The sequence below is a fragment of the Rosa rugosa genome, chromosome 7 (genome assembly GCF_958449725.1).
Source record: "Rosa rugosa chromosome 7, drRosRugo1.1, whole genome shotgun sequence".
Classification (NCBI taxonomy): domain Eukaryota; kingdom Viridiplantae; phylum Streptophyta; class Magnoliopsida; order Rosales; family Rosaceae; genus Rosa; species Rosa rugosa.
The window spans coordinates 26,239,057-26,253,448 of record NC_084826.1 but is presented as its reverse complement, the minus strand read 5'-3'; the positions used below and the strand labels follow the sequence as shown (position 1 = coordinate 26,253,448).

Below are 14,392 nucleotides of genomic sequence, written 5' to 3'. Positions count from 1 at the left end.
AAAAAAAAAAATGGAACGGCCTCTCTCTCGTGTGTGCATTGGGAATCGCGAAGTGTCAGTGGCACTTGGTTTTGACTTTTGACTCCTCAAATATAACAACCCCACTACTACTACTGATAGTGACGCTACAACTGACTCAGCCATGGGCTCTTTCACTTGGGTTGGGGAGTACAACGCCGCCGTCACCGCCACCGCCGATGTCGACGCCGCCTCCGCCGCCGCTCCGACGAGGAGGAGCAAGAGGCTTCACCGCCCCAAGAAGTTTGAGTTTCTCAGCTGGGGCTCGAGGCCGCTGATTGAATTTCTCGAGTCGATTGGGAAGGACACGACGAAGCAGATCTCCCAATACGACGTCGCTACGATTATCACCGACTACGTCAACCACCGCAGGCTTCTCCACCCGACGAAGAGGAAGAGGATCGTCTGCGACGAGGGGCTTCATATTCTGTTCGGCAGGAAGACCATTGCTCGGATCAAGATCTACGATCTGCTCCAGCCGCATTTCGCTGATAATCTCGAGGACGATTCCGATGATTCGTCGGATGAGTCCGACGACGACGGTGGTTTGGACGAGGAGGACGAGGATAAGCAGCAGCGGCGGCAGCTGCAGAGGAAGAAGCAGCTGAAGAGGAGAGCCGCCGCTGTCGCTCTGCATGCGCCTCCTCCGGTTCCGAAAAGCTGCTACGCCGCCGTGATTCCGGAGAATTTGAAGCTGGTGTACCTGAGGAGGTCGGTGGTGGAGGCTCTGCTGAAGCAGGACGAGGCTCAGGTGTTTGAGGACAAAGTCGTGGGGAGCTTTGTGAGGACGAAATCGGACCCCAATGACTATCTGCAGAAGAATTCTCACCAGCTAATGCAGGTGAAGGCGATTCTGAAGAAGCCGGAGCCGAATTCGGAATCGTCTGCTGGAGGTGGAGTTCTTCTTCAGCTTCATGGGGCTGTTAGAGACTTCTCCATTTCCGTGCTCTCTGATGATAACTTCTTCCCGGTAGTCTACTCATATTACTCTTTTGCTTCTTCTTCACTTCTGTATGAAACTGTTCAAGATATAAAACTTCGATTTTCGAATTGGTTTATGTCCAATTTTAGTATAATAGGCAATAGAACTTGTTTGATACTTTTGCTAATTTGATGTTTAAATTTGTCTGCATGCACGCTTTGTGTCTAAATTTTAACTAAATTTGTATGCATTTCCGTTTTCTAAACCTTTGAGTGGTTGAGTGTCTTGGTATTCTTTTTTTGAAATTTGGAAAAACACTACTTTTTCTCGTTTTGGAAGCAAAATCAATTCCAAAATATACGCTGTTATATGTAATGTGTTGCATAGAATCGCATTGGTGGGATTTTGAACCTGGCTGATCAACATATAGTATACTACTAATCAGTCTTAGTCTGATTTATAATCTTTACAGATTCGTCTGACTTTGTAAAGTGGGGTTGGCTACTTAGCTGGTTCTGCAGTCCGTTGGTCCTCATGGACCACTTGTCTATCCTCTTATGTACTTCGAGTTTTTTGTTTAATACATATTAGAGGAAATCCTGATAAGGATCACAAATAGTTTCCATTACTGCATGATGTTGTAAATTTCTTCTTATCCCTGGCATTGAAGTGCAGTTTCACCAGCAAATTATAATTGAGATATCTCCGCACCTTTTCTACCCAATGACAATCCTTATACTAAATATGCCCTTATTTCTTTATTTGTAGTCCACTTCAACCGTCCGAACAACCTCCCCAAAAATCCATCTGGTCCTGGTCATTGTGATTAGTGTAACTGTGGACGCTTTACTGATCTCCGTAATCGTTTGTGTTTGCAGGAAGAATGTGAGGATTTACGTGAAAGGGTTAAAGGTGGTTTGCTGAAGAGACCTACAGTGGTAACTATACTCCCTAACTACCAGTTGCATCGCCACATTTATAAAAGCCATTTTTCTTATATCAAGATCTATATGTTCTGGAAACAGAGAACTAGTGTTACCAAGCTTATGGAAATTGTATTGATTTAATATGTTTATTAACTTCCAATTTTCTACATATAATGAAGCAAGATGCTTGTTCTTATCAATAGAGTTCATGAGGTGAAATCTAGGTTATAGTCTGGCCTTCAAGGTTTTAAAGCAAATAGTTTTAGTGGCCCACGTTTTACTTCTTTCTATGCCCAGACACAGTTTTATGTCTTGGTTCAATGGATGTGAGTTGCATAATAATTGAAAAACCAGTTGGTGATTGATGCAGGACAAATAGGATTTTAGTTAAACTTTATAGAGGTCAGGACCTTTATAAGTATTACTGATCATTTGGATCTATCCTCCATGAGTCTACTCAACTCGCTGAACCTTCAAAGTTTGGTTGTTCTCATGTTTGAATGTTTTATTCTGTCAACCTTGCCTTGAATAGATTTTATATTTGCAGTATTCATATTTCTGTTGTTATAATTTTGCTATATGTGCAAGTAATTTTACTCTCATATTGTTAATGAGCTTGCTACATCTTTGATAGGTGGAGCTTCAACAAAAGGTCCAGATTTTGCATCTGGATGTAACAAAGCATGTAAGTATTTGACCAGAAAAAATGTTGCATGTTAACAAAAGAATGTATGCCCAAGTGCTATGCAAGGTGGTGTAGAGCACTTGTTATAGTCATGTTGACATGTGTAGAACCCAAAATAAAGATATGTTTATATGTCCTCATAAACTGAAGTCAAGAGCAAGATACCAATGACATTAATGAAATACTTATAAATGGTTTTAAAATGCCTAATAAACGGTTCCGAACTATGAGTACATCATGTTTGATTGTTAGAAGCTTTTAGCACCATGCATATGGTAGTGCTTTGAGATATAATTATGATTTTGATAGAGGAACATGATCCTAACTTGTAAATGAAGTTTGCATTTGGTTGTTTCCATCAGAACGTAGTTTCTGAAATTAAAGTTAAGAGAATATTACAATGATTCTGGATTTGGTGTATAGTATTTTATAGCAGCAAAGTACACAATTTCCAGTTGCATATTCATACGAGAATTCTATAGTTTTCATTGTAGACATTCCATTATAGAATGTTCTACAGCTAGGTTCTTTTCACTCAATGACTAACAAAATAATATTTGCTTGCATCTAAGGGTGGTGTCTAGTTGTCATTAATGGTATTCTGTAGCCGTGCCACAGTGGTTTGTTTTTTATCATAATCGACACCTTCACTAACAGTTATGATTATCTTTAGTTTATTTATTTTTCATTATGCTGTATTCCACATTTCCACATCATGGTCCTCGGGGAAAGTTGTTTTCTGCTCACAGTCAAATGTTGTCACTGGTTCAGGGCATGCATCTTCCATTCATCATCAGTACTGCTTGCTTGTTGTTTTTTGTTTTGTTTGGTGCACCTTATGATTGATATTAGTATCTGTAATACATGTGCAGCTATGTGATAAAGTTATTTTATCCCATCAAAAAGTGATATTAGTATTTTCACTATGGTCTTTTTTCCATGTCCCCCCGCTTTGCATATAAGATTTTTGCTTGGCTAAATGTCTTATGTTATTATTTTATTTTGATTTTTTTTTCGTTTCCTTGATAAACTATCGTATATCAGATTGTGTAATTGGCCTAATAACTTTGCTGATTCTTTATTATTACTGATTAATTGTATGTGGAACTGTATATTGTTCAAGTAAATAAATGTAGGTGTCTCCCTTGTCGGAAAATTAAAATATTGACTTCTGATGCGTTTGATTCAAGTGGAGGTTGATAGTGTGACCATTTCTTTATCTTGCTATGGATTTGTTTCAGTGGCTTGTGAGAGAACTTCAATACTTACAGAACTCAATTGATCGAGCGAATGAAAAGGGATTGCGCCGAGAATATCCTTTTAAATTATTTACAGCTTATATGCCATACTTGAATATGTTGAGTAATTTAATTTGCGTAGAAGTATTGCCCAGTCAATTATAAGCTAAAAATGAGGCAAAGTGTTCATATTTTATAGTAAAAGTGAAAGCAACTGCACATTGTTTCCTTAGCTTGATTATTAATTTACGCTGTTTGACTACTTGGAAAGAAGGGAACTGCTGCAGTCTCCAGATGAACAAGCACGTCTTTTGCGAGAGGTTCCCGAAGTTATTGCAGAAGAATTAGAGGAAGAACCAAAAGATTCTCCAGATGAAACAGAACAAGGAAACCATGGCTCCCCAGGACATATCCTCAGGGGAGAATCAACTCCTATTTCTGAAGGTGCGTCATCAATAAAAACTTGAAAAATCTCCAAGTTGTCTTTTGTTTTGAGTTTGGATTTGCAATAGAAATTTATATGGCTGAACAGAAGTGTTGAAGGAACCCCATAGGTTCTCACTTTTCAAGTTGTCAAATTTCTGGTTCTGGATTTGTTTATTTATTTTATTATTATTATAGATGTAAGAAATGATGTTAAGATATGAACGGGTGAGGCACACTTGTTTTGAAATCTTTAGTTGTCTTTGTATTCCAACTCTGGACATGCGAGGAACTTATAGCTTTAAAAAGAAAGACTGATCCTTATGGTCTTGTGATATTTGTGCAGCATGCGAGGATGGTGATTCTTTGCAGAACCAACCTGCAGAGTCTGTAAAAGAGATACTTGATGCAGAGGACAACAAGGCTTCTCAGCAACTGGTGGATAAGCATATAGTGACATCTGAGATAGTGGATATAAGTGATGACGACGAAAGTGAAGAACCAGAATCTGAAGAAAAGTACGAGATTCCTATTCCCCAGCTGGGAACCTCTATGTGGCATTATTCCGATCCCCAGGGAAACATACAGGGTCCTTTCTCAATCATTTCCTTAAAGCGCTGGAGTGATTCTGACTACTTTCCTCCAGATTTCAAAATTTGGAAGACAGGTCAGAGTAGTAATGAAGCTGTATTATTGACCAAAATTCTTCGTGGGAATTTTCTAAATAAAAGTGTATACCAATAAAATTTGTATCCATAAGTTCATGGTTCAGCTGTAATTATGTTTGTGATCAATGTACTATCAGGGAATAATTTTAGTTATGGCATTCTCGCCATAGTCATAATGTTGATTAGCAGAGGAATACAGTGATTTGTTCCTTGGATTTTTGATTGATATAACAACCTTTGGATGGCGTCAGTGATGGAGATTTGGTCGTCAAGGAGTGATTAATAAGTGCAATGTTATCAAAAGAAGATTGTATCCATGACGCATGAAGCTCGTGATGTGTAGATTAACAATTCGAAGATTTGCAACATTGTACAGTTGATTCAGAAACAGGGAAAAAATCATGGATTTTGAAGTTTTGATTTGGGAGATGTTAGAGGAAACAAGGTAAGCAACTCTGGTGGTGACCTTGGGGACTTTCCCGGGTGTGGTGATGGACGCAAGTAAAATCTCCTCTCTTGAATGGCTTTCTCTTCTTCTGAATGACTATTCCTATTATTTTCATCTTCATGTTCATATGTTCCAACCGTCGACTTTGCTGCAGCTGCTGGTGATCCTCCTCTGTTTTCTTGTTCAACTATCGAGAGCTTTGAGAAAATTGTAGAAGGGCTGACCAAGGGAGTTGATGATTTGAAATGGCTGTTGGTGATGGTAGGTTTAACTATATCAAGCTTGGGTTTGATGTATTGCCTTCTCTCATGAAGCTTGCTCGTTGATGAGGCCGTCGTCGTTTTCCTTGAGCTTATGCTGTTGGCCGCGTTACTCTTTGCATGTTGAGTTTGAGTTTGATTAGGTCCTGCGCCTGTTAAACGCTGCACTACTTCTCGAAACGTGCTCGTGTCTGCATGAACAAATGTAGTCAAGGGTTTGCAATCACCTCCCATTTCCATCGTCTCCATTGATCGATCGAGGAATGTGTCCCCTCGAATCGATAGATGCTTAATTATTGAATAGTGGAGGAGAGACGTGATGAGAATCAAGATTCATGCAAGGAAAATGGGGAAGAAACTAATAACCAGATGGATAAAGAGAGAGGAGATGATGAGGAGTAGAAATGAAGGCAAAGGGTTTGATCTAGCGTACACTCAAAATCCAGTAAGGAAAAACAAAAGGGTGACCTCAAACCCCATGATTAGTTTCAAGTTTCTACAAGAATAACTGAATTTTGGGAGGGACAACCCCATCACATTTTACCATTACCCTCTATGGAAGATTCCTTTTGATTTATGACCGTCAATGACTCCGTCATGTTGACTATATATTGACTTATTTACCAAGTAAAACACTATATATTGACATCCATCGTCACCACACCAATGTTGTTGACTGGCCAAAAGAAAAAGTCAAGTCATGGTTGTTAGTAGTTTCGTTTTTATGTCTTTCATAAATCCAATTATCCCCTTCTGGAAAATATTTTACTCTCTTACACCACTTTCCAAAATTAGACTAAATTGCAATTGCAAAGTCATATTGGTAAACCATGACAACTTAAAAAAATAACTCTAAACTATTAAAACTAGAAAACGAGGGATGAGGAGCAAAGCTAGTACTATAACTAGTAATGTAAAATTACAAGTTGGATGAATATGTAATTTCACCTAGAAATCCTTGGACTCTTAGAACTCATACAACCATTGCAGTCTTCATCCTAAATTTCCATTGCCTTCAAAACACAATCTCTAAGCTTATGATGCGCCTCGAGATATATAGATGAAATTCAACTCAGATTATCATTTGGAGTCTAGCATAAAGCCAATGATATTTGAATCCCATTTAAGATTTGCGTTGGATCTCATACCCGGTTTGGACTTTGGATTCAAGGTGTTTAATTACTATGCAGAAGTCGCTTGCAGCCAACTTCTATCGTTGACGCCATTTAATCATCTGCATTATATGGTGGAGAGAAAAAGTTAGTTCTAAGTGTATTTTGTTAACTGCTAAAGTGGCATGGAACAAAATCTTTGACTATAGACTAATGATTAGATAATATTGATTAAAATTAGCGAACACATAAGCAAATGTTGTGAAATTAGAAGTATAGGGGTACAAATGATTTACATGTGTGGAGATGATATATTTTGTATTTTTGCAATATTAATGTGATAGTCAAAGTAAAAAAAGAGATATTAATTTGATGTAAAAATCTCTGATGAGTGGGGGCAGCATGGCTTTGCCAACGTGATATTTGGTGTTTAAGCATAATTGGCGATCGGACTAGCATGAACTGAGATGGTTTTTGCAATGCAGATTTAGGTAAATTGGGGAGAAGCCGGCAGTCTCGTCGAGCAATGAGTATTGAACCTTTCTTTTTGGTTAGGTATGAAGTATGGACCTAATCATGGCATGCCAAAGCAAACTCTATGAAACAACCCAACTAGTGTACAAAATATTGAAAAATATTACTGCAAACCACCAAATATTGAAAGCTATTAAAAGATTTTAACCCTACCCTAACCCTTATGCTTGATGACTCGATCACCACGTACACCATTTGGAGAAATAAGGATTTAAACCTATCCATATCGTACGCAACTCCCTTTCCTATAGAAAGTAAGCCATATCAAGAAGGTCAAGCAATCACAGATTCATCCTCTCTCTTTTCGAATCCAATCTCTTAAAAGATGGTTTCCACGTTTGTTCAAGAATTTGAGTATTTGGTTTTGTGCTGTGTTATTGCAATGAGGATACCTTACGAGCAGGGTAGTTACTGCATGCCGAGGAGCACCCATTTCCATCTTGGTGAGTTTTCTTAAGCCTATGTACATTGATTGTTATTCGGTGATTGAGAGTGATATATTATGCAATTATTATTGCATGATTGCATTGAGTGTTGGATGATGAATTCTGACGTGTTTCCCTTCTTTAGAAACAATGGCCTCAGAATCTGTGGCGCAGAGGAAGCCAATGATCAGGCTAACAAGGATCACTTCCATCATTTGTGACGCCCCGAACTAGGTGGAGGTGTGATTTGGTACTAACACCCAATTCGAGGTGTCAACGATAGAAAAGTAAAATGAAATTAAAAACAATACCAAATACGTTTTCAGAAATTGTCGAAAATAAAACATTTGAAATAACAAAACTCAAATAAAAAGAAATTACATCTCCTTCTCGAATCTAACTCGTTCTCGAAGCAACGTCTCCCATAGTTCTATTGAAACTCGTGTCACACCTGAACAAAAGTCTATAGGGGTGAGCTTACGCTCAGTAGGGCCAAACCTCTTTAGGTTAATCTTAACTATGTACACAAACAAGTTATCAACCAATACTTTATAAACAATAATAAATGATGCATGTATGCCAAATGAACTTCACCGAAGTACCCGTTAGTCCATATATCAAAAACAAGAGAGCCTACACGTCCCATACCGTGTATTTTACCGACTGGGGGTGGCCCTAGATGTTTCGAATATATGATCAAACAACCCATCACAACCCATAAGAACTCCACAATCCCTTTTGTTAGTCTTCTTGTTTGCTCATGATCTTCAGACCCGAAACTTGATGAGATCGTTGTATTAACACTCTTTTGTTGAAAGGGCATACTTTCCCTCAATGTGCACTTGTGGGCTAAACATAGATCCTGAATGCCTCATGACACCAAACTCAACTACACAAAAGGATTCATCTCTTTTCTATCACATTTCGATCTCAACATCGATTTCTCACATCCTTCCCCATATACCATTTTCAAATGCATACTCTCAATGTTTCTCTATGCAATATGTATGCCAATCTGAATATCAAATCTCGTAATATGATATCTAGCACATGTTTTTAAAGAAAGCGATAACATTTCAATAAGTAACTCATCGAGTACACCTGCTTTTATACAAAGCGATAACATTCAAGATTTAAGTCGAGCAATGTCAATTGATGACACAAGAAATCACCAATATCAATAATAACTCTATTTATCATTTTAGTAGAAAAGATTTCCCGAAAGACTCTACCTGAAAATTCAAGCTTTAGCTCCAACGCTGCTCAAAACCAGTAACACAGCAACTCACATTCTGAAATTCGTATCCTTCTATTTTTGGGACTGCCGATAATCATTCAACCCTTGTATCGAATCCTTATTTAATGACCATCACTAAAATACTTCAAATCAATATCGATCCCTCGAAAGCTGAGAACTATCTTATTTTCCGAATCGGTGCAAGTCCTAGAAATTACTAAGAATACCCAATTCTTAATCATTTCCAAGATTGCTTCGATCAAACATGTTTCTTGATCGCTAATAAAAATATACAAAATCCCAATTATGCGTCGACTGTTACTCCAAATTCACCGAACTTCACAATCCAAAATAGTCAATCGCCTTCTGGAATTCCACCCAAATCATTCCCAATTCCAGGTTTTCATCCTACCATTCCATTTCCGAAATCAAGCTTGACCAACAGACATTTATTCACCAAAATATAAACCAGCAGTAGTTACACGATCAACAACAGCTTTACATGAACTCAATGGACCGATTCTGCAATTTCATAAATTTCTGTTATTTCTATGATTAAGCCTTATTTTCTGCCATTTGAAATCGACGCTCCAGATTACGCCGACTCAAAAATATATTTTTAAATAATTTTTGGATAATTCTAACTTCCAAAAATCATTAAAAATAACTCGGGTGTCCGAAAAATCTTCCGAAAATTCCTACGAACTCGTAACGACGTCTAGTTTAATCATATGGACTCTAAATATAAAACTTAACAAACCAAAAATTTGAATAATTTTCAAAAGCTATAAATAGTTTAAAACTAATACAATTTCTGAATAATTTCAACTAAAAATAGCTCGAAATTGCATGTTTTTCCTTTCAAAAAATAGGAAACTGAAATTCTGAGATCTCACATCATTTCACAGTGGAAATCTTATAGAGGGATACATACTGACTATTGAATACTCAAACCCTTATTTTTACTAAAGAAATTAATGTCGTTGTTTTATCCCTTATTGCAACGAATTCGTGGCAATACAAAGTACATACTTATTGTTCAAAGGTGAACCCTAGTTTTTTTTTTTTTTTTTTTTTTGAGAATAATAGTCAACCATTTTATTAATAATAAACATAAGAAAAATTACAACTTAAAGATGTAGAAACTACATCAAAATATAAAATAATAAGGGAAATATTAGATGCAATAAAGCATCGGAAATAAAACCTAACAAAGGTACGAAGGGATGCAATTAAGCATTTGATGCCGCCCAGGACAGAGTCCGGGCTATGTAAAACGGTTCCAATAGTATGGCCGACCATACTTCCACGCATATAAATACGTCGAATAGAGGGTAACCTTCTATCAAGATAACCGCCGGTAGTGTGACCGACCTTACCCACCCCACATAAAATAATACGTTGAGTAGAGAGCAATCTTCTACCTAATTTGCCGCAATTCCAATTCCAAAGTGTAGTAGGAAACAGTGTCCCGAAAAAGTCTCCTGGGTCCCAAATGCGGATCCAAACATAATACAAGGCCAAACAAAGGCCCATCTTGAATGGCCCAAACAAAAAGAAGCCCAGATCCAGTTGGGCCCCCAAAACCTCTATGGGCACCCAAACCTGCCTCGACCTCCCTTGTACCACCATCCCTTGCCGGAGAAACCCAGACCTAGTTCCGGCAGCTCGATTCAATGCGCCGCCGCCTACCCCACCAGCCTTAGGGCGGTTCCCTACGAAGAACCAGAGATAGGTTGTTTCTCAGCCCGACCCAACCCCCTCTGATCAAAGCTGCAGGGCAGCGAACACCAAAGCCAACCCTAGTTAGCTAACTCCATCTATATACATGTACGTGCACTTGTGATCTAACTTAATTTGCTCATCATGACCAGTTACTGAGTCCATATCTCCCAAGTGTATCTCCAAGATTTGAACTGTCTTGACCTCATGCATGCATACTATCGGCAATATTGTCTGCAACAATTGAAGTTTATTAGCTTCCTATTCGACAATTGATGGGATCCATTCCACCATGGATTAGGTTTCTTATTCAAAATTTAAAGCTTCTATTTCCAGGTTCCATACCCGGCCCGCTCCCCTCCATTGTTCAACTTATCTGGACTAGCTACAAGAAATTAGTCTGAGCCATAATAAGTTATTAGGTATGTATGTGGTAAAGTCTAAGCATATGCATTCAACTCTTGAACTAGCATGCAGGCATGTTAAGAAAATTGCATCATATCATATTATAGCATCAATCCATATAAGATTGGCTAGGGCTTTCAACCCTAACCCCAACAAAGTAACTACTCATAATCATATAAATTAGCATCAAATTTATAAAATATACCAAGGTAAATTAAAGAGTTAAAGGAAAGGATGAACTAGTTTAAGCTTGACAAATAGATGGCTAGCTCCTCCTTGTCCTCCTTGATTGCCATTGGATCCTTCTTGATGGTGGAATGAATGGATTATGAACTTGTTGATGGTGATGATGAATGGAGTGGTGATGAATATATGATGCTCTTTTGGCTAATTTTGAGTGGTAGTGATGGAGTTTATGGTAGTGGAACATGGTAGTTGTGGTGGCGGTGATGAAGGAGATGGAGTAGTAAGGGGAGTATGAGTTTGGATTTTGGGAGGCGGAGATGGAAAGAGAAAATAGATATAATGGGTGGTATAGGTGATGCCTTCTTCAGTGGGAGAAGAGATGCTTAAATAGATGAAGTTAGAGGTATGAAAATGATGACAAGAAGCCAAGATAGCAGCTAGGCTCTTGAATTGAGCAAAGAGGTGGAGTATGAGAGTGGTAATAAATCCCAAAACCAAGAAAAAAGAGTATGAGACTGATGATGTAGATTAGAGTAGGTTATGATGAGTGAAAGATGGTGATTAAACCCAGGGGCGGAACCACAGTCAGGCCCGAGGGGGTCCGGACCCCTCCCATAATTGCATAATCAATTAATATGGCTTACAAATTTATAAAACTGTGGTCTGATTCAAACGCTTGGACCCCGCCAGTTCTATAACCAATAGGCACATCACTCTGTCAGCACATAATGACCAACACATTTTGGTCAATTTGTTATTAAATCTGTTTGGTCTTACAAAAAAATTTAACAGTAATTAATCTGCATTACTAATTTATAATAAATAATTATGAATTTATTGCCTAGAAATAGAAGGTTTCATAGAAAAACTACTATTATTAGGGAAAAGTACATATTTACATATTGAAATTATTATTTCTAATTCGTTTTTTTTTTTCTTTTATCTTTAAAGAGGATCAAAGGATTATGGTGAAAATGAAAATGTCTTCCATAATTAATAAGATTATAGAAAGAAAAATTGATATTTTTGGAAATTTAATTAGAATACTAGATTTAACATGATTATTTGGACCCCCCCAAAGTTCAAATTCTAGTTCCGCCCCTGATTAAACCTAAAACATGATAGATTTTGAAGTGATGATGGTGGACTTTTGGAATAGGGAGTAGAGATGGTATGAGAAAGATAGAAGAAATGTATGGTTGAATTGGAACCAAAAAGTTTGAAATTTGGTTAAGATAGAATGATGGTGAATATATGTAATGGAATAGATGCTATATGACTCATCCTCCTTGCTCCTCCATGAATATGGCCGGAAAATACATGGCACCACCGTGAATGGTGGTGCGCCGTCACTTGTGCCACCAAAAGTGGTGGTGCATGGAAAATTCGCCGGAATTTCACTTTTTTCTCCTATTGTCAAGATTTTCTACAAAACATGGAATTGGATTAGTCAACATTAAATTGGACTTTAGAACAAGTAATTTCCATGTTTTAGGGCACAAATATATGTATATATATGAATTATGATTCAACACTAGTTTTGAATTTATTAAATAATGAAAAAATAGTTTCAATGTATTTATAGATTACATTAAACAACTTAAAAGGAATGTTTTGAATTAACAAAAATAATAGAGAGTCACATCTCGCTCTTTATATTCAGAAGCGAGATACAAAAAGTAAAAATAGAGAACCACTTAGGAGTTTGGTGCAGCTGTAAAATTATAAAAAGTTAAACATTCTCTCCAAAAAGCCAAGAAGCCAAGATAGAGAGTCTGCTAAAACTGTTTGAAGGCGTGACTTTAAAGCTATAAAACTTAATGCCTACCGTTTTTTCTTTGTTTCTTTATGCTATGATTTTCATTGTTACCTATTCTAAATGTAATGATATTTAGTGATGTTCATGGTTATGATATAGATTGTATTATGCTATGAGTTTTTTCTGATACCTTGTCAAGAGGTATATAGTTTTAGATGCCTTATTGCTATGTGATTTATTGGTTGCCTATTCTAGATGTATGTTTATTTAATATCATGGCTATAAGATATGTTTAATGTCATGAATTTCTTTTGCTACTTAGTCATGAGGTATTTATATCGCAAATATAGCTTTACAATGTTAATGTGTCATGTGTAGACTTATTTTTGGTTTTCCAAATAGTTGCCATACTCTCTCTTTAATCTTTAGTGATTTTTGTTAATGTTGTCCTACGGATATCTTAATTTTCTTGGCAAATAGAAATGTTTTAATATGATATAAACATGTTTTATTTCCAATTTGCATCACTTGAGAATTTTGTTGGTAAATGATATGATCTTCAATAGACCTGAGAACATGGTACGTATACGCTGGTTGATGAAAGAAGATGTGCCTTCCTCAAGCGCATCGAGAAGGCATGCCTACACTCTTCAATATAAATCGTTATTTGGAAAGTTAACAATTGCTCTAGCTAATAATGATTTTACTGGTAAATATATGTAGCTAATTATAAATGGCTTGATGTGGGTTTACTTAGGTAATGACTTTTTCTGATAACCTCACCGTGAGTCATTATGTATACTATTGTTGAGCCATCAGTGAATTGATAATTATCTTTTAAAAAAATAATGGAAAAACTTAATAAATAGAGGTTTTTTAATATAAGCCCAATTTCATTTCATCATAATGGATGCAGTCCACAAGTAATTTTATTATCAATCTAGGTCCATTGATTATTGTCATTATATTTTCATGCCCATTTGCCCCCTGAGTTAAATTTAGAAACAAATTAATTACTTTTTAGCATTTATTTATTTATTTTGCAATTTGAATTTTGAACCCATGATGAACATGCAATAATTCAAAATATAATTAGTATAATAAAATTTTCAAATAGAGATGGGAAATCAACCTAACTGGAAGGTACATAAAAAAGTTCATCAACACATTCTTGCTAAAAGATATATGTATAACCTAAGTAAGAGATATAAATTTAAAGATTTCCTCTATTGTAGGTATACCATAAATAAGAGATATGTACCTAAGTAAGAGATATACATTTACGGATTAATGTTTTTTTATTACTATAATCGAGATATGTACCTAAATAAGATATATAAGTTTACGAATTAGATTTCTTCTATTGTAGGTATAAATAATCGAGATATATACAAAGTAAGAGATATACGGATTTACTTTCTTCT

General features: G+C 36.7%; 2 protein-coding genes across 2 annotated transcripts; one reads left to right on the top strand and one right to left on the bottom strand.

The window, feature by feature from the left end:
- On the top strand, positions 1-5,138 carry LOC133721442 (uncharacterized protein At5g08430-like). The gene is made up of 6 exons (XM_062148061.1): positions 1-988; positions 1,819-1,878; positions 2,501-2,551; positions 3,793-3,863; positions 4,040-4,233; positions 4,559-5,138. Exons 1-6 carry the CDS (start codon positions 143-145, stop codon positions 4,954-4,956), a joined length of 1,620 nt encoding a protein of 539 aa, XP_062004045.1. The 5' UTR covers positions 1-142; the 3' UTR covers positions 4,957-5,138.
- Positions 5,139-5,268: 130 nt separating this feature from the next.
- On the bottom strand, positions 5,269-6,243 carry LOC133721443 (VQ motif-containing protein 31). Its single transcript, XM_062148062.1, has one exon. The coding sequence runs from the start codon at positions 5,835-5,837 to the stop codon at positions 5,280-5,282; it is 558 nt and encodes a 185-aa protein (XP_062004046.1). The 5' UTR covers positions 5,838-6,243; the 3' UTR covers positions 5,269-5,279.
- Positions 6,244-14,392: the final 8,149 nt, after the last annotated feature.

Excerpts from the sequence above, each read along its gene's own strand:
- LOC133721442 (XM_062148061.1), top strand. The coding sequence starts at position 143 with ATGGGCTCTTTCACTTGGGTTGGGGAGTACAACGCCGCCGTCACCGCC. Across the intron at positions 2,552-3,792 it reads ATCTGGATGTAACAAAGCAT|TGGCTTGTGAGAGAACTTCA; the intron begins GTAAGTATTTGA and ends GATTTGTTTCAG. Across the intron at positions 4,234-4,558 it reads ATCAACTCCTATTTCTGAAG|CATGCGAGGATGGTGATTCT; the intron begins GTGCGTCATCAA and ends ATATTTGTGCAG.
- LOC133721443 (XM_062148062.1), bottom strand. The coding sequence starts at position 5,837 with ATGGAGACGATGGAAATGGGAGGTGATTGCAAACCCTTGACTACATTT.